The sequence below is a fragment of the Conger conger genome, chromosome 6, assembly GCF_963514075.1.
Source record: "Conger conger chromosome 6, fConCon1.1, whole genome shotgun sequence".
NCBI classification, from domain to species: domain Eukaryota; kingdom Metazoa; phylum Chordata; class Actinopteri; order Anguilliformes; family Congridae; genus Conger; species Conger conger.
The window spans coordinates 59,364,237-59,387,526 of NC_083765.1; the positions used below are offsets into that span (position 1 = coordinate 59,364,237).

Sequence of the window (23,290 nt, forward strand, 5' to 3'; positions counted from 1 at the left end):
ATTGTGAATACATTTTCTTCCAAACGAGCGTAAAAGGCCTTTTGTGTCTGTATAGCCGTTGTATTTGTTTAGCCGTTGAACCTCTGTTCAGAGCTTCGACCTTTCTTAAGCATTGAACAGTCAAGAGAACGTCCTGTTTTTCAGCTTGATTATTTGATTACACTCTATGTTGTCCGGAGTTTACAGTGAAGTGGCTTGTTGCTGTTCAACACCCCGGTGAAAATGACTCGAACTCATGCTCCATGGTTTTGGTCTTCAGCTTTCTCATTTTTGGTTGCTATGAGACAGCCGGTAGGTCATTGCCAAAGGAGGCTTGGATTAGTCTGTAGAGTTGAGACAGATTTCAGTACTAAACTGGAAAAATTCAATTCTCCCCGATAAATGCTGGGATTAGACAAGCCACGCTCTTGTTTGTCTTCCCGTGTTTTAATCCTCTCAACCCCTTTGATGATGGGATAACTATTTCATATCGTGATAAAAGGCCTGCCTCCATACTGGGCTACTCATTCCCCTCCTACCATTATGAACTGGAACAAGTCTAGGACCGTGAGATTTCAAACAGAGACAACGCTGAAGGGATTGTTGATTTCACACGCATTTCACGGACACCGTGCTTTCCTTATTGGTGGCTATAGTTACCGCCTCTGTCATCACTGTGAAGTCCAACGCAATTAATCAAACTGTACTTATCTTGGATTCAGCACGGCTGTGCATTATTTCCATTACCAGGGCATGCGGAATTTCTTAAACAATAGGCTACAACAAAAACAATAAAACGCATAAATTAATCAAATGAATTTTGATCGCTTTCATGCTCGGTTACTTATCAAATACATTAGAATTCAGTTAAACTAATATGAACGATACTTGTATTTACGCGGAATTCTAAAAAAAAGAGAAAAACGAATCCCTCTCAGAACTCAAGCACAGCGTCTGTTTTGTAGAGCTGTCCAGAAGCGGTGGTTCTGAAATGAGCACAACGCTTCGAGTGCGCTCCGTGAGTCAGTCCGCTTAATTGTACATGTACTAGTCTCATTTTCTACATTATTCTTTATTTAAAAATACTTTTTGATCCACGATGTTTTCGTGAAACATAATTATATAATATGGTTGAACTTTAATGGACAATCGATAATTGTCTTGGATGAGAAAAACATGTTGCAGTGATTCAGATAAATGTTTTTAGAAATATTGTCTATTTTTATTGAACGTCCCTTGTAGTGAAGGTTTCAGTATAGTAGAAGAAATGGGTTTTTTTTTTTTTTTCAAATAAAGACTAGAGCTTCATATGCCCCACAGGGACCAAAATGAATTGCTGGGATTTAGGATGATATTTCACTAGATTACAGTTGCGACAATTGCACCCGGATTCTCCTTGCTGTGTATGTGTGAGTGTATGTTCCAAGCATTCTTCAACAATCCTCTTTAACCGTACTTTTGATCAGTGGTGATTCCCCTACTCTGAGACATTGCTCGGCTAAATTCTCGTTGTGATATTATGACGATATGAACGAAATCTACTGTTTAATAAGGTAATTCCCATGGCAATGAAATCCGATGTACATCCAAACAGCTATACAGTAGGCTATACATTGTTCCATCTCCGATGTACTGTATGTTTGATCTAGAGATTTATAGCGAGGGGGAACAGAAGCGGCCAGGTGATTGGTTAGATTTATATGACATCACTTGCACTGTGTTGCCTCAGTGTCCGTAAACTGTAAAAAATCAGATCCTTGCAGATGAAGGGCACATCTGGCGAAGTCCAAAGTGTCTCCTTCTTAAAAATAAGTTGTCACTTCCGCCCAAGGCGTTTCAGACACCAGTAACTTGGAACGATAATCTCCTTAACAAGACGATAACTAGAAAGGGGCGTCCTAACCCGAAAATGTACGATGTGATGGAAAGTGAGACAAAGGCAAAGATCCTCCAAAATGAAGACCGCGAATTTTAATACGAGTGAGGTGGTAACTTTTTAGGGTAAGATTTTGAGACGGATTTCTGCTGGGTTAAGCAACTGGAAAACCATGAAATATGAGTGGCACTAACATCACAGGAGCTGACTGGCTATTGTCCTCAAACTTCAATGGTGAGTTAGCCTACTTAAGATATTATCCCGAAATTAATGTTTACTTTTGTAAGATGAAAAAGTAGGGTATTTGTGAAGAAAATACACAATACATTATTCATACACCTACTAAGTTGGCATTTATTTATGTTGACTTACATTATGTTATAGCATGTACAAAAAATAAGCAACGCATGAAGCTTTGTAAAGGGTATTTGTGACCGTCTCTGTAAAAAGCGCCATACAAATAATATTGAGTTGAATTCAATTGGACAAATGTGCTAATCCCAATAACCAAAACTAAAAGTAGGATATATGCTACACTCTCGTGCGTGTAGCAAACAGTCGAATTATTTCATTTTGAGTTTTCTAATGTACTTTATTTGTACGTTATTGGATGAGAGAAAATGATGCTTCAACTGCATTATCTTTCTTGAAATTGGCTGTGGGGCTCATTATATATGGGATATTAAAGGAAGTTGCATTAATATAATTTCACTTGGTCGGTTTATGTAAGAAGTAGTAGTAATTGGCAGGCTTGGTAATATTCTTACTGTTCAATATGTAAGGATCTTGCGCACCCACATTGTTTTCAAAGGTAAATATTTTTCTCAAGGCACCGTTTAATTTGACATTATTGGCACGCATGCGTCGTACAGTGTGTATTTTTAATATACTGTAAACGTTTGTAAAATATGTAGCCTACAGCCTAAATTGCGTTGTTTAGATTAATGCAAGCTATGCCATCGCGCAAAACAGACACAAAAAAGACTGAATATTTTAATGGGCACAATATTGCTACCTGCAAATCACATGTTTTTATGCAGTCTGTCAGAGTGTAAGTGAAATAGAAATATCTAGTATATGCATGTATTACGAAGTTATATGTGCTTAAATTCTCGCATTATAGCGATTTAGACTCAACAAAACAGGCTACCATTTCGAAACTTTTGTAATTTTCGCTTAAATCAAATCAGCAGATATGCAGACAGGTATCCCTGACGTTTAAAAAGAGTGACACTGAGATGTCTCACTTCGGATGTAACAATGTTGAGACGTTTATTCTCAAAAATGAATATATCAAAACAAAACAAGTTCCTGCCAAAATACAAGAAAAGGGACTATGGAAAGGAAAATGAACAAGTCTTGGGATTTATTTTTCGAGGTGAAAGGTTGTTATATCACACGCATCTGCTTCCAATCCCAATATAGCGTAATAGATGAATACACTTTTTTTTTTTACCTCAGCGATTGTGGGTTCGATTCCCCTTGAGCGAGGTGCTTAACTTGAAATCTAACGGTAGCCTATGGGTGCCCAAAGTGCCTAAGGGCATAAATTATGTAGCCAGAGAGACATACAGTATGGTTTCATGCAGACAGGGCAATATCTGTCAGTATGTTAAAATGTATTTGAGCTTTGAGTAGTTTTCACATAAATGAATAGAGAAAAACCTTAGGCTTACATAAACACCCTAGGTTCCCCTGAAATAAATAAATAAATAAATAAATAAATAAATAAATAAATAAAGTCACACCCAGCCATTCATTTTACTTGAAGGAACGATGTCTTTAAAAAAAAATGAAGTCCCCTCGGTTATAAACGTAGTGACTGACAATCTACTTGAGACTAATGCCACTGTTCTACATATTTTTCCTTCTTTTTTTCGAACAAAGGATTTTCAATTAATGTTGGGCCTTAAAAACAGTTAACTGTGATGCGTAACCATCTTAAATAATAGCTTGGGAATGAAGCGCATCGTAGTTCTCACACGTGATTTGCCCTTCGCCTTGGAAGCTGTAGAAGCGCGGGAAAAGAATGTTGCTTCCTGATCAGTGTAGTTACTCTTAGAAACCTCGCGTCTTCGGTAGTTTGAGGAAGTGAAGAGCAGTTCTGATTAACACAAGAGTTACGGGCATTTCCAAACGTTTCAATCGCAGGATTTAACTTAGGAAAGCATGGACGTCCATCTCGGCATTTGTTGCATATCATATCTACTAATGCCTGATTTGTTTCGCATCCATCACATTATGTCTATTTACATTATTTTCACCAAATGCATTTGGAAGCGTGTAGATGTGATATCAAAGTGCCTTTGCTGGTATTGCATTAGACTACTTACTGGTGGTGAGTTTGATCACGGGTCGCTGCTTGTTGGTCCAAATAGAATATGTCCTGACCAAATATGGTAGCCACATTATTAGTATGTCATGTTGAATGCGTTGATTATTCTTCTTTATTCTTCTACAGTACACTTTCCGTTGTGTTTAAAAGGCACTGTTTCATCAACATGATCTAAGTAAAGTTCCACATCACTTGAAATGTCACACGTATCGGTCAGTTTTATTAGCCTACATCTTGTATCCCTCTCCTTCGAAATAAACCGTCGTCATCCAGAAGGGAAACCTTTGAGATTATTTGAGTATCATTTCACCGCAGGGTAATGGATACGCGTTTAATGTGTTTTATTTCTTAACAGCTGCTTTAAGCTGCGGAGAGTGGGCTTATACCCTTAATGAAATGCAGAGTTTCCCCTTGAGATCGTAAAGTAGACATTACCATTTTGACTGCTGGGATTTGTGTCAGTTCCACTGTTATCAAAGGCATGCGACGCGAGACTCCTTGATTAATTTGAATTAATACAAGCAGCGCAGCTCTCGATATCTGCGCTGCTATCTGTGCCAGTCTGGCGTAGCCCGAGTACGGGGCATTCTGTAGGGACAGAAATTCCCAGTCTTGTCTATGGTTCGTTTAGCCATGTTTGACATGACTGACACTTTATATATTTAGGTAAAGCCCTCTAGCTTATGGGCGAAAAGGTTCAACTATGTATTTTGTAGTAGACCTAGTTCTGTTGGATCAGTTACGTGGTGAAGGGCTGATGCATCGAATGAATGGATAGATGGGCGTGTCGGTCCGGAGCTAGCGCTGAAAATAATTGGGTGGAAAAGTCACCATTTTCTGTTGTCTTCCCTGACACCTGGGTGACAGAGCTGTCAGTTGATGATTTGTCACAGTATGCGTCAAAGACACAGCCAGAGGACGGCTTGGCGGGAGATAAAAAATGCAGGGTCATGAATGAAATATGAACAGCCAGAGCAGCGAAGCACGTCGGGGTTCCACCCCTATGGGGGGATTGATGCAGGCAGGGGGCAATGTTTTAATGTTGTCTCACCACTGTGTGTGACACATGAAAGGCTGGGAACAGGCTCGGAGAACCAGGGATCCAGAGAAATTCAGACTCTATTCCGACCATGGCTGTGTCTGTTATTTCAAAAAAGGACAATGGTGTTTCAAACAATTGATTAAAAAAAAAGTAAATAACATTGAAATCTTGTCATCACCACCTCCCATTGAGCATTTAGGGGAACATTTCTAACCTGTGACATCCAAGCAAGGAATTAATCACAATCTACTGTATGGCACACAAAAGATTAATCAGCCTGTCTAGTTTAAGACACTGAAAAGAACCAATCATATTCTTATCGTCAATGTGTAGTGTGATGTCATACAATGCTCAAGTTCAGCCAATGGAAAAACCCAAACCTCATTTAACCAATGGGTATCTACAATATTTGAGGCAGTCTACCTGATTGGACTGTACCGTAACCTGTCCGATAGAGGGGAAACTGACCACCACAATTTCAAAAAGAGATATGTTCAGTTCAGGTGAAAACTAAGGAATATGAAACAAACTATATTTAGATATGAGAGACACAGTGCCCTGTACTTAAAAATCAAGTCTGATGTTACTTTCTGCTTTGGTCTTGCAAACAGTAAACCACTGAGTTCAGATAAACAGGCAAGGGAAAGGAAGTATGTGATAGCCTCACTGTTGGCATGTAATAGCCTACATTGTTCTTTAATATGTAGTATGTTCTGGAAACACTGTGGGAACACTGATAACATGGCACTGGATAAGGCAGTCTGTGACTACTCGAGCATTGTCATCAGGTCTCTACAGCTACGTAACAGACTGTTTCAAGGAAAGATCTGGGAGTTTGTGGGAGAGAGACAGTAATATAAAGCACAATCTGTAAGGTTGGAAATGTTAGTATCCCACATTGGCCAGTCATCATGAATGGTTTAGCCTGGCTGGCTTTGGTGATACAAAATGTATACCTGAAACAGCAGCTTGGTTTGGCAGGAAGGAAATGGTAATGAATGCCCCATCAGGCAGCGCCCCATCTCTGCAGTGTAGTGAGCCAGTTTGGGATGAGATGCTGAGGCCCAGTGTGCCAGAACCAGGCCCAGAAGCTGCAGGCCCAGTGTACCAGAACCAGGCCCAGATGCTGAGGCCCAGTGTACCAGAACCAGGCCCAGATGCTGAGGCCCAGTGTACTAGAACCAGACCCAGATGCTGAGGCCCAGTGTACCAGAACCAGGCCCAGATGCTGCAGGTGCACTCAGACCAAGGAACCTGGGGGGTGACTCATTATGTTTCCCCCAAAAGCACAGGGAGCTTGGGTAAGTCAATAGAAGCTTGCGGGGTGAGGAGAGTACTCATTGTTAGGGAGGCTTATGATTCTCAGAATAATGGCAACACAAAGAAAACTGTACCAGTGATAGCATTTGCTACCGAGGGCCGCAGATACAACAGGTTTCGCCGACCTTTTGTATTTTTGTGTCTTTATGAAACCATAGTCCATAACTACAAGTCTATTGACCTCTGAAATGCCTGCTCATTATTATAGTGACCTATTTGTTTTTTTTGTGGCTAGTTAGTTTGCGGTTTTGTTGTCACTTAAAATAAATGGAGGCGTCTGAAACAGGCTCACTCCACTTATGGCCAATCACTCTGTTCTTTGTCCAAAAAGGTCTGAGCTGCAGCTGTGCTCTGAAAACAGAAGAGGCACAATGCAGTAAGGCGTGTAAAAACTGGCACCCTACACTCTTACATAAAAGGGTACTGAAAGGGTTCTTTGGCTTTCATTCCATAGGGGAATGCTTTTCATTTCTTTATGGAACCCTCTGTCATAGGTGTGAAATGTGAAAGCTCCCATACAAAGAACCATGTTGCCTGACAACGAGCCCTTAACTAGATAGAGTTCCTCATCTATGGAATCACAGGGTTCCTATTGGAACCATTTTTTTCGAGTGTACTTCTGATTGCTAACAGCACAGAAGGTGAGGACATCATAGTAGCACCAAGTTAGATTGTGTCAGATTGAATACATCACTCAAACCCTGTCGAGCGGGAAGTGTGCTTTTTTTTTTTCTTGGTGACATTTGCGGATTCGGCTTCGTGTTCCTTTCAGTGACCAGGCGCAGAAGCCGAGAAGCCGGGGCGGCGGTCGATGCGAACGTGACCGACCCCTCCACCTCGTTAATGGAGGCTTTTTGAAACGAAATGGCAAGCTTAATTTTTTCCCCAGTGCATTACGTTCTTCTGTGTGGAGAGTCCACACTGTCTCATCAGAACCTGTTCTATTTCTGCCTGCTGTATTATCCAGCCCAAGGCAGATTCTTCTCTCCGTCTTTTTCACTCCTCTCTGAGTTATTGCCGACGTTCTGCGGCTTCCAAAACCCCCGTGTAACCGGAATAATTACGCCGCGGCACTAAAGTGTGAGGGGGCTGTCCGTGGGGTGTCATATTTAAGAAGAAATCTGGTTATTTAGTGAAGCAAAAAGAAACAAATTATAAACTCTTACCTCATGAAGAATAGATGGAGAAATAACAGCATCCTTCCTTGTAGAACTCATTTGACCCATTAAGAAAGATAAGGCCAGGCTCTATGTGGCAATTTTATTGATCCTGGGGGTAAAGAGGTTTAATTAGATGTGGTGACTAAGCCATGGCTCTCAGCAAGGCGGGTTTTCAGGGGTTTAAAAGCAGAGATACTTTTACAGAATAATGCCTAGTTTTTTTGGGATAAAGTGTGTGCATTCTAGCATGTTCTTGACCACATTCTGAATAATCGCGAAATGTCTTAATGGTGGTCAGTACATTTCAGCAATACGTCTGTACAATTCACCTTCATGTGAAATTCAGCAATAATAACATGTATGCTCTTCTGAGTCTTGTTCATTTCCCCTCTTTGGCTTCTGAAACATATATTTTCTCTTCTCACAGATTGAAATTGTTTCGCAGAAAAATTTCTGGTGGCAGGTTATAAAAAAAGTAGAGAATTCGTATCCGCTCGATTGGTGACGTCTTTTTACTCATTACAGAGGGCCCCATTGCCAGGGCCACTCTCATTAGATAAAACACAGGAGCTGAAAAGTCACCAGGAGAGTCGCACTGCATTGTGCAGGATCTGGTATAATGAGCACACAGAATTACACTGAGAGAAGCATGCGGGGAGTGCCTCACTTCTGATAATTAATGGAAGAGGAATTCAACTCAGACATGAATCTGACATGTTTTCATACTCTGCTAGTGTTTTACCTGTAGATAGGAATTTCAAATGGTCACTGCTTGATAAAGAATGGCATTGTTAGCATTTGAGATGGGACTATATTGAACATACATGGAATACAGACAATTGCACATTGTAAACTTGTGCACAATGTTTAGAACACTTGGACATGTATAATGTTATTGAACAACATTTCTCAGGTCTGTATATTGAATCTAACTGAAAGAGTTTGTTAGCTCATTGTACATAGCTTGTGGTCACATTCCAGCCTTATGTTTTCTTGATTAAGGAATGACTTCAGTTTTCAGAAACATCTGCTGTTTGTGGCACCCTGCTGTGATTCAGCGTTGGCCACCTGCAAACCATCATAGTGTTACACAACAACTATGTCTGTTTGAACAGAATGTGCTATTGGAAGCATTATAGGGACAGCTTTTCAGTTGCGGAGTGCTCTGTACTAAGCCTTCTACTGTTCTGCCATGATGGCAACAGAATAAGCAGTTTGGTAGTTCTGAAATCAGGATGGAATGGTAATGTCGGGATGTAATAATATTTATTTCAAATTGTCGAATGTCTATTCGCCATGGTCATCACTCAAGTAACCAAAAAAGACATGCATATCTATGCAGAAGGAGAGAAAGAATAAGACTGAGGTCCTTTTTCGAGGCTGGTAAATACTATTGAACACTATTAAATAGATGGATGAAATTAGCTATTTACCTTGCAATTGTAGCCATGTGGTTGTCCTTTTCCTCTATTGGACCCATATGCACTCTGTTAGAGTTAAACTAACACTGTGACCAAAATGAACGGACCTAACATATGTCAAATATGAAAACAGGATAGAGTAATGAGGAGAAGTCCACAGAGATGCAGCCCAATCTTCTTCTTCTTCTTCTTCTTCTTCTTCTTATTATTATTATTATTATCTTGTTCATGGCAACAGTCATCAATCGCAATTTCTAGTAATTCATCTCATAAATTAGATTAATAAAAATACAGGGTTTCTTATGTGAAGAACATATGGATATTGACACACATGGACGGAGCTTACTACAGACATATCAGAAAATGGCTGTGGATATTTGATTGCATGCATAAGATGGTGGACCGATTATTGAGGCTCCTACTCCTGCCACAAACCACCTCTGCTGTGGAGACCCCTCGAGTGTTACTGTTGGCAGGTTTAGAGTGTGTACCCATTTGTGCAAGATCAGCTGGCCATGTTTACAGCTGCAAACCTGCATGCGGATGGCATCCATTTTAAATAGGAGCTCATCAAGGCCCACGCACTTATAAGCCTCTCCTGTCGAAATGTATTTCTGAAACTATTTGCCCTTGACAACCAACAAGGTGCTTCAAGCTGACGGAAATTGGGCTCTGTCTGAGAGCCTTGTGTCCGTGGAGTTTTCACATCTCCAGCGTCTTCTCATGCTCCTGTGCCGTCGCACAACTTCTCAATCCCTGCTTTTAAAGACATTTACACATTCATAAAATACTCTGGAAAATTACAATGATGACAACAGGATACAATAGTTACAATATCAGGGGGTGCTCTATAGCCTAGTGGCCAACATGCTTGACTGGGACCTGGAAGGTTAGTGGTTCAAGCCCCACTGTAGCCACAGTAAGATCTGACATTCTGAATACTCCCCTTGTCCTAAGGGTAAAAAATGACCCGCCTTCACTAAACCCCTAAGATAAAGCAGCTTAATTTAATTTTAAACACCAAATCTATTTTGCATGAAGAAACAACCTGTCACTCATCACAAACTTTGTCATCAAATTTCAAGTTGAAAAAAGATCATTTAGAGGGTTTTCTCTGCTGTTAAACATAGTGGCCCATAGTGGCACATAATGACCCAAAATGACCCATTTTTGACCCTTAAGACAGCACAAGGGTTAACCCCACATTGCTCCAGGGAGACTAGCCATGTACAATCCATTACGTAGGCTGAATAAAACTTTGCTGGAAACCTTCAGCATCATGGTTAAGAAAGCTTCTGATGTGTGGAAAACATACAGTAATGGGTGAATCAGTTCAATCCTATTTATTTGGTAGTTTATTGGTGAGAATTGGCTTAAACGGAGAATGCTGGCCCTCCAGAATATAGACACTTTAAGGAGAAGGTATGACAGAGAAAATATAGGAGCATTTTGCTATTGATCGCCTTGGAGTGAAAAATAGCAGCAAAACATTTTTACTGCTGACCTTGTACCCTCCTGCATTGCATCGCCTGTAAACGTAAAACAAAAATAGGCCTTGAACCAGTTTATATGGAAATAAAATGAATACAATTTGTCAGCACTGTTTTATTCTTGGCTTGTTCAGAGAGCCTGAGACCTCTTTGATTGTGGTGGAGGAGCACTGTTGCATTTCCTTCATCGACTTTCCGTTCAGCCATTTCCAGCACAACCCCCTCAGTTCCCATTCAAGAAGTCATGCCAAAGAACAGTGAAGTAGATAAATAGATATAATTGATAAAACTGGCTTTTCCAAGCTGATTTAGAGCTGATTCTGAGAATTTCCCGGTGCCTTTCATCCTGCGTGGGAGGCTTCTGACGTGGACTTCTCACAGATACGAAAGAATCCATTTTCTAAAAGCTCTGAGCTCTATGGCGATCCGTACTGGTGGAGACACGTCAGAGACTGAATGTGGCTAAATGCTCAAATAATGACCCATCTGTTACACCTGAGCCAGATGATAAACAAATCATTCCACTGAAAGAAAATGATTCCGCATTAAAGGAAGTTTGTTTTTGGATATTTGCATAATATTCTTTGTATCAATATGCAGCCTGACTGATACAAAACACAAAAATAAAGTTCACCCATTTAGGACTATTGATGATCGGGGCCAGGTGTGAAGATGATTTACCTGTCAAATGGCAACCCTATTGAAAACACCTAAAACACCTGAAACACCTAAAGAACCGTCCCTGACAAGAGAAACCAACGTCACGGGCTGCTTGGGGTGCCAGAGAGCTGAATAAATCCCCACTCCGCCGCCTACTATCTGGGCTGTTGAACAACAAGCCGTTTCTAATCTGGAAAGACATTACAGCCAAACACAGTCCATCAGCGATGAGCTGGACGGGGGGGGGTATCACCGGTCACTGCATGTCGGCCAGATCAAGGAGCCATCATACTCCATCTTCCTGATGGTTCTCGCACCGCTGGTCCAGCTGAATCAGGGGGCAGAAAGGACACAGCGGCCAGCGCAGCGAGGAGGCGGCAGCGCGGTGACTGTTTGCCGACCAGACAGCCCGCCCCGGAGCTCATTAACATGTCTCCGTGTCGCTGGGCGCGGCGGCATCAGCAGCGCTACAGGTGGACGGGGCCTGCGATGGAGACGGCTTCTCATCTGCGTCTGTGACTCACGGCTTTGTGTGCGTCATCCCCGGCGGACGTCAGCCGGCACGACGCGAGGAACAGCCTGCTAAGCGTATCCGCTTGACTTCAGGGAGGCCCGAGCGCGGGTTCCTGAGAACACAGACTGAGTCATTTCAGAAAATGCACGGCAGTACATTCAAGATCGCGAGTATAATTGAGGCCAGTGCACATCCAAAGTATTTAGCGCAGGTGCTCGGTAAAAAAAGAAGAACGGAAAGTAAGGGAATAATACCCACACACTGCTTTTAACGTCTGGTGATATTTATTAAAGTGAGCTTGACAGACAACGTTTCAGTGTTGGGTCATCATCAGGCGAAACAGGTGAAAAGCTCACTTTAATATATATCATAGCATTAATAGCAGTGTGCGGGCATTATTTCCTTACTTTGAGTCTTCATTCAAGATGAACATGGCTTTTCTGATACAGTCGAGCAGACGTGACAAGAAGTATGAATGATGAATGTATGATAATAATGTTTTGATTTTCTGATGATGTCATTATGTTGTGGCTTGTGGTGTCCTATTCCATGTCTTACCAGGAGCTAAATTCTATTAGGCCTGTAATTTGGCAGTGATTCGCAGTGTGCTGCCAGGTACAGTAATGATCAGAATCTCATGCCAGAATGTGTTGCACATTACAGACTGTCGCCCAGAGTTTTTGCAAGACAAGCCCACCCAGCAACTCCCAACATTTTCTTCTTCTTCTAATTCTTTTTTTTTGATTCTCACTAGGCCTGACATTTAGCAGGTTGAATGACCTCATTACCTGTGAGAAAGCGCACCTCTGACTAATGAGGAGATGTGGCATTTGCAGTCGGCAAATTTTCATACAATATTCATGCCACAGTCAGTCATGGATGACAAACGAATCAAATTGATGGAATTTATAAAAATAAGGAATCAATTCAATTAGCTGCTTAATGCTTAGTGTTATTTTGCATTTAAATTGTGATGCTTATACATTATAGGGTAGAGGTACTTTGTATATGCTCTAGTTTCCGTTCTCTGGCGTCTGTATTACTGAGTCACTCAAAAGATCCAAGAAATCCCAAATCCTGGATTTGGCAAACAAATTACATTATATTACATTAACTACTCTTATCCAGAGCGATGTACAGTTTGTTAGACTAAGCAGGAGACAATCCTCCCCTGGAGCAATGCAGAGTTAAGGGCCCAACGGCTGTGCGGATCTTATTGTGGCTACACCGCGATTAGAACCACTGACCTTGCGTGTCCCAGTCATTTACCTTAGCCACTACACTACAGGCCACCCCCATATGCTTGCTGGTGGTTCAATGTATATACCATGGACAAAAATAAAGATTTAATTAATAAATGAAGTGATAGACTGCATAATATATTGGCAAAGAGAAGAACATAGCCCCCTAAATGATTAATAATTTATAATTTCCCCTCCCAATCCACATGTATTCCATAAATGTGTGATGACTGTAAAATTGAATGCTTCAGGGTTCCATCCATGCTCAGTTCTGACATGGTCAAATTAAATTATATTGCATCGTTTTGATCTTGAAAACTGGAGATCATAATTGACTATTGACTTTTTTTGTACTTTTTTTCTTTTTGTGGCCAGGTCTCTTGGGACCTGATGACAGATCTGGCTCTTTGTTGAGTTCACACCACTGGGATGAGCCTATATGTCTATGAAGCTATGCTGATGACCTTTCCATTGTTAATCCTTTCTTGCTTTTATCATTTATGGCTGAATCAACTGGGATGCTTTGTTTTGATGGTTATTCACAGCAGAGACAAAGGACAGTTCTGTCGTCTGCATGATGAGATATTGCCATTTTTTAGCTTTAAATTACGTTCTGATTCTGGAAGTGCTGAATTTTTTATTTTTTTAATGACATCACTAAATTGTTATCAAAGCGTGAATTATTATTTATAAGACAGTGTCTGAATGGGTTGAGCTTGTAGTTTGTTCTTTTTAATAATAATATGTTATTTTAGCTGATGCATTCATCCAAAGCAGCTTACAGTTGATGAGACTGAGCAATCCCCCCGATAATCCCCCCGTGAACAATGCAGGGTTATGGGCCTTGCCTTGGATAAGGCCCAACAGACGTACAGATCTTATTGTAGCTACACCGAGGCTTGAACCACCATCCTTCTGGGTCCTAGTCAAGCACCGTAGCCACCAGGCTACAGTCAGCATGTACACTCACTGAGCACTTTATTAGATAGACCTGTACACCAGTGTGTTAATGAAAATATTTAATCAGCCAATCATGTGGCAGCAACTAAATGCATAAAAGCATGCAGATGTGGTCAAGAGGTTCAGCTGTTGTTGAATGGGGAAGAAATGTGATCTAAGTGACTTTGACTGTGGAATGATTGTTAGTGCCAGACAGGGTAGTTTGAATATCTCAGAATCTGCAGATCTCCTTTGATTTTCACGCGCAACAGTCTCAAGAGTTTGCAGAGAATGGTGCGAAAAACGAAAGAAAAAAAATTCAGTGAACAGCAGTTCTGCGGGCAAAAACACGTTGTTAATGAGAGAGGTCAGAGGAGAAGGGCTAGACTGGTCGAAGCTGCCAAGAAGGTGACAGTAACGCAAATAACCACGCATTACAACAGTGGTATGCAGGAGAGCATCTCTGAACACACAACGCATAAAACCTCTAAGTGGATAGGCTACAGCAGAAGACGACCAATTAGTCTACAAAATAAGTCTACTAAATGCCCAATAAAGTGCTCACTGAGTGTATTTTATGTATTTATATCACCCAACACATTTATGCAACATCCTGATATCCTACAATCAGAAGAAAAAAGAATAATAGGTTGCTATGTTACCAGTGACTGGAGCCTGAATAGAATTGTTGGGACTGTCAGCTTCAGATGTTGAGCAGTGGTGTTGGTGTTGACACAACATCTATAGCTGACTTTTTCCAAATCAGTGTTTTTCTGCTGATGAAACCATGATAGTTCATCTTGACATCTTGTGCTAATGGGCTAAGAGTCATCTTTGATGTTGAACAAAACGCGGCTGATTTTCTGCCCAAACCCGAGTGTATTTCTGTCAGACAGGGAGGTGATATCTTTATCCGAAAGAGAAAAGATCCTGCTACCACCGTGCATCCAAACACATTTCAGAGCATTCACATCAGTGTGGACCAGAAAGCAGACATTACTGCAGGGCGGTATGAGGAGAAACAAGTGCAGTCGAAAAGTAAGCCAATGTTATTTACTATATCAGCTGGATATCAAAAAGAATGGGCTATTTTCAGCCTACCCATGAGAATGAAACATGGGTTTAAACAGACAGATCTCCGAATATCTATCTTTAGATTCTGCCTTCTGTCTTAAATAAAGAACAAAATATAAAGAAAACAACAAGCTGTTCCATGATTAGGAAGAGGCTCTATGGATGCTAAAGGGGGCTGCGACTGTATTGTATTTGAATTAGAATTATGCAAAGTACATGAATAAAAGAGAGGATGATAAGTCTCTAATCTCTCTCTCTCTCTCTCTCTCTCTCTTTCTCTCTCTCGCACACACACACACACACACACACACACACACACACACACACACTCATACAACATGAGGTTAAAATGCAGATTTGTAGCTTTTATTAATGGGTATTTTCTTTTGCAAATTTAGGTTTCACCATGTAGAAATGGTAGGTACATAGCCTTTCCATTTTAGGACACCATAAAGTTATGGGACAAATGGCTTCACAGGTTCTTCTGATTCATCAGGTGTGTTCAATCACTTCCTTAGTGTACAATAGGTATTAAAACCTTCAGTATCTAGTCTTGATTCTCGGTGTTTGGTTGCCTCTGAGTCTGTTATTGGTGTTTGTCAACATGATGACCAGAGTTGTGCCAATGAAGCCATTATGAGGCTGAGAAATAAGAAGAAATCTGACAGAGACATTGGATTTCCAAAATAAACTGATCATCATCAGTTATTGCATGCAAAGGATATATTACAACTACTTTTGTTTAAATAACATTAATATGAGACTATGTATGAAAAGTGCTTTAATTTCTATATGGTGAAACCATAAGTAAAGCTAAAAATCTTAACCACATGTGAATTGTTTGATTACAAATCTAAAAATGTGGAGCAAAATCAAGAAAAAATATGTCCCTTACATTATGGAGCATCCGGTGTAGTTTGATTGTTCTCCATGTATGCACTGTATATCGGCACCTGTTTATCCAGTTGCAGAAGTTTTCAAGATTTCTTATGATGCTATATCTGTCTCAGTTCAAAGGACATTCATTTTTGTCTTGGATGCAAGATTTTGATTGCTTGTTTGTTATAAATCTGTGAGCTATTAATGGAGTCCCCATTCAATGCTCTGATTTTTTACAATTGCTTGTGATTTCATCATCACACCAATTTGTGCAATCTGAAATATGCTGGTGCGCAGTTTCTGCTCAGTGATTTCATTAGCCCTAAACATTTATTTAATTTTTAATAATTTTCTAAGTCAAGTTGGATGTAGTATTTTACCCTAGCACACTATAAATATTCTACAACTGTATATCTTGGCAATTGGGAAATGTAAACAGAGTAAATTATTTTAAGCATAAAGTGGCACACCACTGAAATAAGCATTAATATTATGTCCAAAGAACCTCCCAGACTCCAATTGGGGAGTAATTCTCCAAATGAGACATTTTATGTCTTCCTGTGATGTTACATTTTCAGATATGGTGTCCCTTGCCTTTTGAGCCCATAACAAGAATGTTAAACATTGCTTCTTATTTAGCCACTATAGTGATTAATTGCAAGTTGATCTTTGTGAATCTTTTGAGTGGTTGAGTGAGTCCATTGTGATCATGTCAGATCCCTATCATTGGCAATGCAACAAGCCACTGTTTATCCAAATCCAGTATTTCACCAGTAGAGGGTAGTCTTCCAAAGTAATAATTCAAGAGTCCATGCAAGTTGTCAATCTCAAATAGAAGTTGCACTCAGACATTACGTAACTGGGGTGCTCATTTGTTAATTTTTGCATTGTAAAATGTAATGGCATTGCAATTAGGTCACTGACAAATGTACTTGTAATAAACACCTCCATACATTGCTAATATATTTAAAATTAAATGATTAATAAGTAATGATATTTACTCATTAATAGGTAAATAGGTATTTTATTTATCACTGCCAGAGAAGAATTGTGATATTGTGCTATACTGAGCTACATATTTGTACAACATTGTAATTGGTTTTCATAGAATAATTTTCAGTTTTATTGCAAAGTGCATGTTCTGTGTTTTTGTACTACAATAATGTATGTCCATGAAATGTGCAGTATAGAAAATAATGAAACCTGACAAAACATATTTTGCAATTTGCATATGGGAAACAGTGAAATACTCAATGATCCACTTTTGTTACCATAGCAGCAATAGCCTTGCATAATTTCTGCATTCTGCACATCATCCTGTGAAATCAAGTGCTTTCAAATGTCAATTTCACAATGATTGGCTCAAATATTTTATCCCGCATGACTTGTCAATCACCGTCAATGTGCACAGGACCTTGAAAACACAGGATTATAATGTTGTTGATGCACTTAAGCAAGTCACCAAAAACACTGTAAGAAGTAAATTCACATTAAGGGAATAAGACATTGAATGCATTGTACTGTCGATATCTTGCAGCATTAATGGACTGATATGCAGAGTCTGCTGTTGGGTGCAGTGGAGTATGAGTTGAATATACTGTAACTACATTGAGCAGATACTTAATTGGCCCTTTGCTACAGGCCATTCTGAAGGCCGTTGAGCTCTAAACCCTTATATGCTTTATTTAATGCTTTGACAGCAATAATTGTTGACACTATATGCAGCACATATGCAAAATAAGAAAAATCCTGCATCGAGCATTAACACAGTTATGTCTCACTACAAATTGTGTCAGACATTACGAGATGAAAATAGAATGCAGTTGCTCCATGAATAAATGCATGCTACGCATTGTAGAATATTTAATGCGTGCTTGAAAGAAATGGAAATCCAAGCTTGGCTGTCACCTCACAAAATTCTTTGATCTCATGCGTCTTAGTCAGTGAAATGCACTTCAGCACCAGAGAAAGATCACCAGTTCTCATATTTGGGGCATAAGAGTAGATGTGACTTTTTTGTCTTGACTACAAATGATGTTTTACCCTGAGCATGGCTACAGTTTTATAAAGCATGCTTCATTTCAAACATGCCCATGTGTCCTTTTTGGAACCACATAACTTGTATCAGTCTTTCAGCAGCACTTATCCACAACTAATGTGATTAATTGATATATCCAGACTGTAAATTAGAGTTTACATTTCTACTGCTATGACCCAATTCTATTCTATTTACATGCATGTGCATGCTTACTGGTATGTATGTATGTATGTATGTATGTATGTATGTATGTATGTATATGAGTATATATTTGCATATTTTTTATGACATTGGTGTGTTGTTGTGTACACACAGTAGTAATAAGCACCCAAGAAAATTTCCCCTGTGGGACAAATAGACTTATTTACTTTACACAACCCCAAGATTTGAAATCGGTCAGTTTAGAACTAGAACGTAATTCAATCCAATTCAATCCAAGCTCTAATCATATGTGCAGCATTAAATTAGCAATATTCCTCTTATTTTTTGTGCTTTTTATTCTGCAGGCTCCATGTACAATGCATCCAGCAAAGGTTATCCAACCAACTCCAGCTGTGACAACACCAGCAGCAACACCTCCTGCATTGAGGACCAGGAGAGCCCCTACAAGACGGTGGAAATGGTTTTCATTGCCTTGGTGACTGGCTCCCTCAGTTTCGTCACCGTAGTTGGCAACATCTTGGTGATGCTCTCCATCAAAGTCAACCGGCACCTCCAAACAGTCAACAACTACTTCCTCTTCAGCCTGGCATGTGCCGACCTCATAATCGGGGCCTTCTCCATGAACCTCTACAGCGTCTACATCATCGTTGGGTACTGGCCGCTGGGGCCCGTGGTGTGTGATCTGTGGTTGGCCTTGGACTATGTGGTCAGCAATGCCTCAGTGATGAACCTCCTCATCATTAGCTTCGACCGGTACTTCTGCGTGACCAAGCCCCTGAGCTACCCTACACGACGGACCACCAAGATGGCGGGGTTGATGATCGCGGCAGCCTGGATCCTCTCCTTCATCCTCTGGGCTCCCGCCATCCTGTTCTGGCAGTTCATCGTGGGAGAGCGTTCGGTCCCGTCAGGGCAGTGCTACATCCAGTTACTCTCCAACCCTGCCGTGACTTTTGGCACGGCCATCGCTGCCTTCTACCTGCCCGTGGTCATCATGACCGTCCTCTACATCCAGATCTCGCTGGCCAGCCGCAGCCGGGTGAAGAAGCAGAAGCCTGAGGCCAAGAAGGAGAAGTCCCTGAAGTCCAGCAGCCTGCTCAAGAGCCACATCCTCAAGCAAAACAACAACAACTCCTCCTCCAAGCCCAGCACGGAGTCCAGCACCGAGGGGGTGAAGAACGGCAAGCTGGAGGAAACGGTGTCCACCAAAGCTGACTCCAGTGTCCAGCCTGAGGAGAAGGAGACCTCCAATGACTCCAGCACGGCCAGCATCGCACCCAAGGACACCAAGGAGCAGGCCGGCGGCCTAGCCGCCTCAGAGAACCCGGCTCTAGTGCCCACCCCCGTAACCACCAGGATAAACCCCAGCTCCAAATGGTCCAAAATTAAGATCGTCACCAAGCAGGCTGGGGACGAATGCATCACTGCTATTGAGATAGTGCCCCCGAACAATGCCGAAAACAACTCCATTTCCATCAGCCGGCCACGGACGGTGGCCCGGAAGTTCGCCAGCATTGCCAGAAGTCAGGTCAAGAGGAAGCGGCAGATGGCGGCCAGGGAGAAGAAGGTGACGAAGACCATCTTCGCCATCCTCCTGGCCTTTATCATAACATGGACTCCCTACAATGTGATGGTACTCATCAACACTTTCTGCCAGTCCTGCATCCCTGACACGGTGTGGGCCATCGGCTACTGGCTGTGCTACGTCAACAGCACTATAAATCCTGCATGCTATGCCCTCTGCAATGTGACTTTTAAAAAGACCTTCAAGAACCTCCTCTTGTGCCAGTATAAGAACATTGGTACAAGGTAAGCCAAGGAAAAGGCTCTTGACTTTGCTCAGTGCCCAGGTGGCTCGTGGATTTTATCTCTCACACAATGGCTCTGAAGGTACCAACTCGCAAGAGGCACTACGAGTCTTTCCCATCGTTTGGATGGATGTGTACCATATAATGGAAGGGACTTTTTCACTGTAAAATATGAATGCTGGCCAGATCAAGTGTTTTCTGATTAGATGCAAGACACTGCAGCAGTATCATTTCAACTGCTGGTCTCTCAGTATAATTTATAGTCTGTGGAAACGTGGAGACAATCTTCAAACAAAGCACAGCGAAAATGGTGTCCAGTCATATAAATCTCACCCCTCAATGGAGAATTGAGTCAGGAAATGCCCCTGAGAATATTTCCTTAAATACTACAAACACCTATCTTTAAGTTGGATCTGTTCATTCAAACTATTTTACGAATTGTGGTGTGCCGCAATCCTTAGCCACCCTAGCTTTGGCCACCCACAATTCAGTCAGCTTTAAGACAGAATCATAGCAATTAATTTATCTCCAATTCATTTCAGACTACTGTTAAAACAAGATTGCTTTCAACTTTCAAACAATACTTCTTCAGAAAAGCTAGGCACAATTTTAAGCAATGATTATTCTAGAGATAAAATATATGTGATATGGGCAAAAGGCTCACTTAGGTCACAAGGTCCAAACTCTTGCTCTCTCCATCCCAACTGCTTCTTGCAACAGTGTATGTTTCGATGTTATGCTTCAGACTGAAACAAAAGAAACAGGTCCTGTTGCTTGCCAACTTAAATCCTCATGACTTTGCTCCTAAATTCAACCCAGCCACAATGCTACAATCAAATGCATTGCTTGTGTACAGAACCGTTAAACAACTTGTTTTGTGTACAGGCCCTTGAATGCAAGATATAAACAAATGGAGGAAACTTTTATCCATTGTTTTCCTGCTCATTCAGAGATGTGTAAATATGAAGCATATGTATGCATACAATATGTTACAAGGACAAGGGAGTATGGTTTCTCTTGTGTAATTACTATCTGGATGTGTGTATTTCTGTTGTATTTGCTTCATTGTTATCTATCTAAAGGTGGTACCCATTTTTTGAAATTTTACAAACTGAAAAATAAAATGTTTTGCTGCCTGTATGCAAAAAAATGTGCTACAAATGATATATTTTTCATTTCCTTTTAAGTCACATCTTTCTGGGAAGAAAAAAATATGAACAGTATTTCAATTTGTTTGGAATGTGGTACAGTAGTTTAAATCCTTTACGCACCCTGTCCCTCCCAACTGCGTATTCCTATGTGTGACAGAACACACTGTGGACAGCAGCTGATGTTCAATTAAATTAACTGCAATGTATACAGAAGTTATGATAACTGGTTCTCCCACTGGCTGTTTTCATCTCCCTTGCCAATCACACTTTATAATAAGGGATCAATATACCTATGCAATTGCACAGATAAGTATAAACAAGCACATTGTAACATCTTATATTGTTACATAATGTGTATAATTAGGCCTACTGAACAGTTGGAGGAGTTTGATTAATTTGTTTTTAGGATGTGCATGGGCTTGTTCTTGGTAGATGATACAGTTACTGTAGTTTGGGGCTTTTGGGTTTTGCTAATAAAAGATGAAAGTTATAATTTTATACCCATTAAAATGAACAGATTTTATTTCACATAAGTAACTGTGTAAATGTGTACATAGTACTTACAACAACCATAGTAACAATTACATAGTTATAAGTGTCTTCTCAATATAAAGTGTTACAGTACCTTGTTGCCTTATTCAACCTTCAGAAAAGAACATCCCATGCTGAGATGATTTAAACTGTACAAGCGCTCATACATTATGCTGACAAAGAACCCAGCTTCTGCCATTTTAATTAGTCACAGTAGTTTCATGTAATCAAAACAATTCATATTTGATGTGGCAATGACACAGTATGATGCTTGATTGTGCATAAAAAAACTGTATGGGCAATTCCTTGGATGACATCATCACAAAGATAATTAGGACATACCGTGTTATTTTCCCTTAAATGTCCAACACTGTACAGAAGATTGTATTGTTTTTTATTGCCTAATGCTAAATAAATATCTTGTAGTTATGAAGAGGCTTTATACTGCAGTTCTTTGTTGCCAAACCAGAAGGAAAAATATGCCCAAAAATGTAATCTTTCATTTAATTTCTTTCATTGTCTTATTGCCAGTTAAATGCAATGAGGTTATTTGTAGCCAACTGAATCTTATTATATAACCTTATTTATAGTATAAACAAATCAGGCCAAATTTATAACTACACAAAATGTGTGTGTAATTATACACAGCAATTAAGAGTTTAGAAAGTTTGCTTTAGAGCTTGTGCACTTCTTGGGAGAGACAAGCCTGTTTTAATTGCAGAATACATTACAGCTATGATTTGGCTTGAATTGGATATTAATGAATGGTCCAAGTGAGGATCCTTTACTATGTTTTCACAAGTGTTTAATTTTATTTACAAAATAACATATTTATACTTTGTGAGTGTGTGTGTGTGTGTGTGTGTGTATGGAGAGTGGCTCAATTTGTTATTTTGGCTCTGTACTGCATCAAATGAATATGAGGTTAAAGTGGATACTGTCATTTACATCCATATCAGGCGATCTACTGTATGTAGGCATTACATTCCTTCTTATACCTAGCCCGCCCATTTTAGAGGACCAAAAGTAATGGGGCAGTTGGCTTGTCAGGTATATTCAATCACTTCCTTAGTGCAGGTATAAGAAAGCTTCCTGTAGTCTTGATTCTAGGCTTTTAATTGCCTTTGGAGTCTGTCATTGGCATTTGTCAATATGAGCTGTGCCAAAGAAAGTCAAGGAAGCCATTATGAGGCTGAGAAAAAAAAAAAAAAATCATTAAGAAGAAAGAGAGCACTGGTGAATGTTTGGGATCATTGTCTTGCTGTGGGATGAAGAACCATCCAATGAGTTTGGAGGCATTTGAATGAACTTCTGAGATACTTCTGTACACTTCAGAATTAATTCTGTTGCTGCTATCAGCATTTTTAGGTACTACTTCACAAACTGTAACCTGGCTATCCTGCTTTTGCAGCGAACTAGTGGTTTACATCTTGCAGTGTAGCCTCTCTAGATCTGTTTGAGAAGTATTTGCAAAGAATAGTCACTGACACATCTACGCCTGCCTCCTGAAGAATGTTTCTGATCTGTTGGACAAGTGTTTGGAATTATTTTTCATTATGCCGAGAATTTTGTCATAAACTGTAGATGTGTTTCTTGGCCTACCAGCTCCTTTGCAATTACTGAGTTCACCAGTGCTCTCTTCTTAAAAATATTCCAAACTGTTTATTTTG

At 40.4% G+C, this 23,290-nt stretch overlaps 1 protein-coding gene across 1 annotated transcript; it reads left to right on the forward strand.

The window, feature by feature from the left end:
- Positions 1 to 1,754: 1,754 nt before the first annotated feature.
- On the forward strand, positions 1,755 to 22,053 carry chrm4a (cholinergic receptor, muscarinic 4a). Its single transcript, XM_061245716.1, has 2 exons — positions 1,755 to 2,089; positions 18,475 to 22,053. The coding sequence occupies exons 1-2, from the start codon at positions 2,035 to 2,037 to the stop codon at positions 19,941 to 19,943; spliced, it is 1,524 nt and encodes a 507-aa protein (XP_061101700.1). The 5' UTR covers positions 1,755 to 2,034; the 3' UTR covers positions 19,944 to 22,053.
- Positions 22,054 to 23,290: the final 1,237 nt, after the last annotated feature.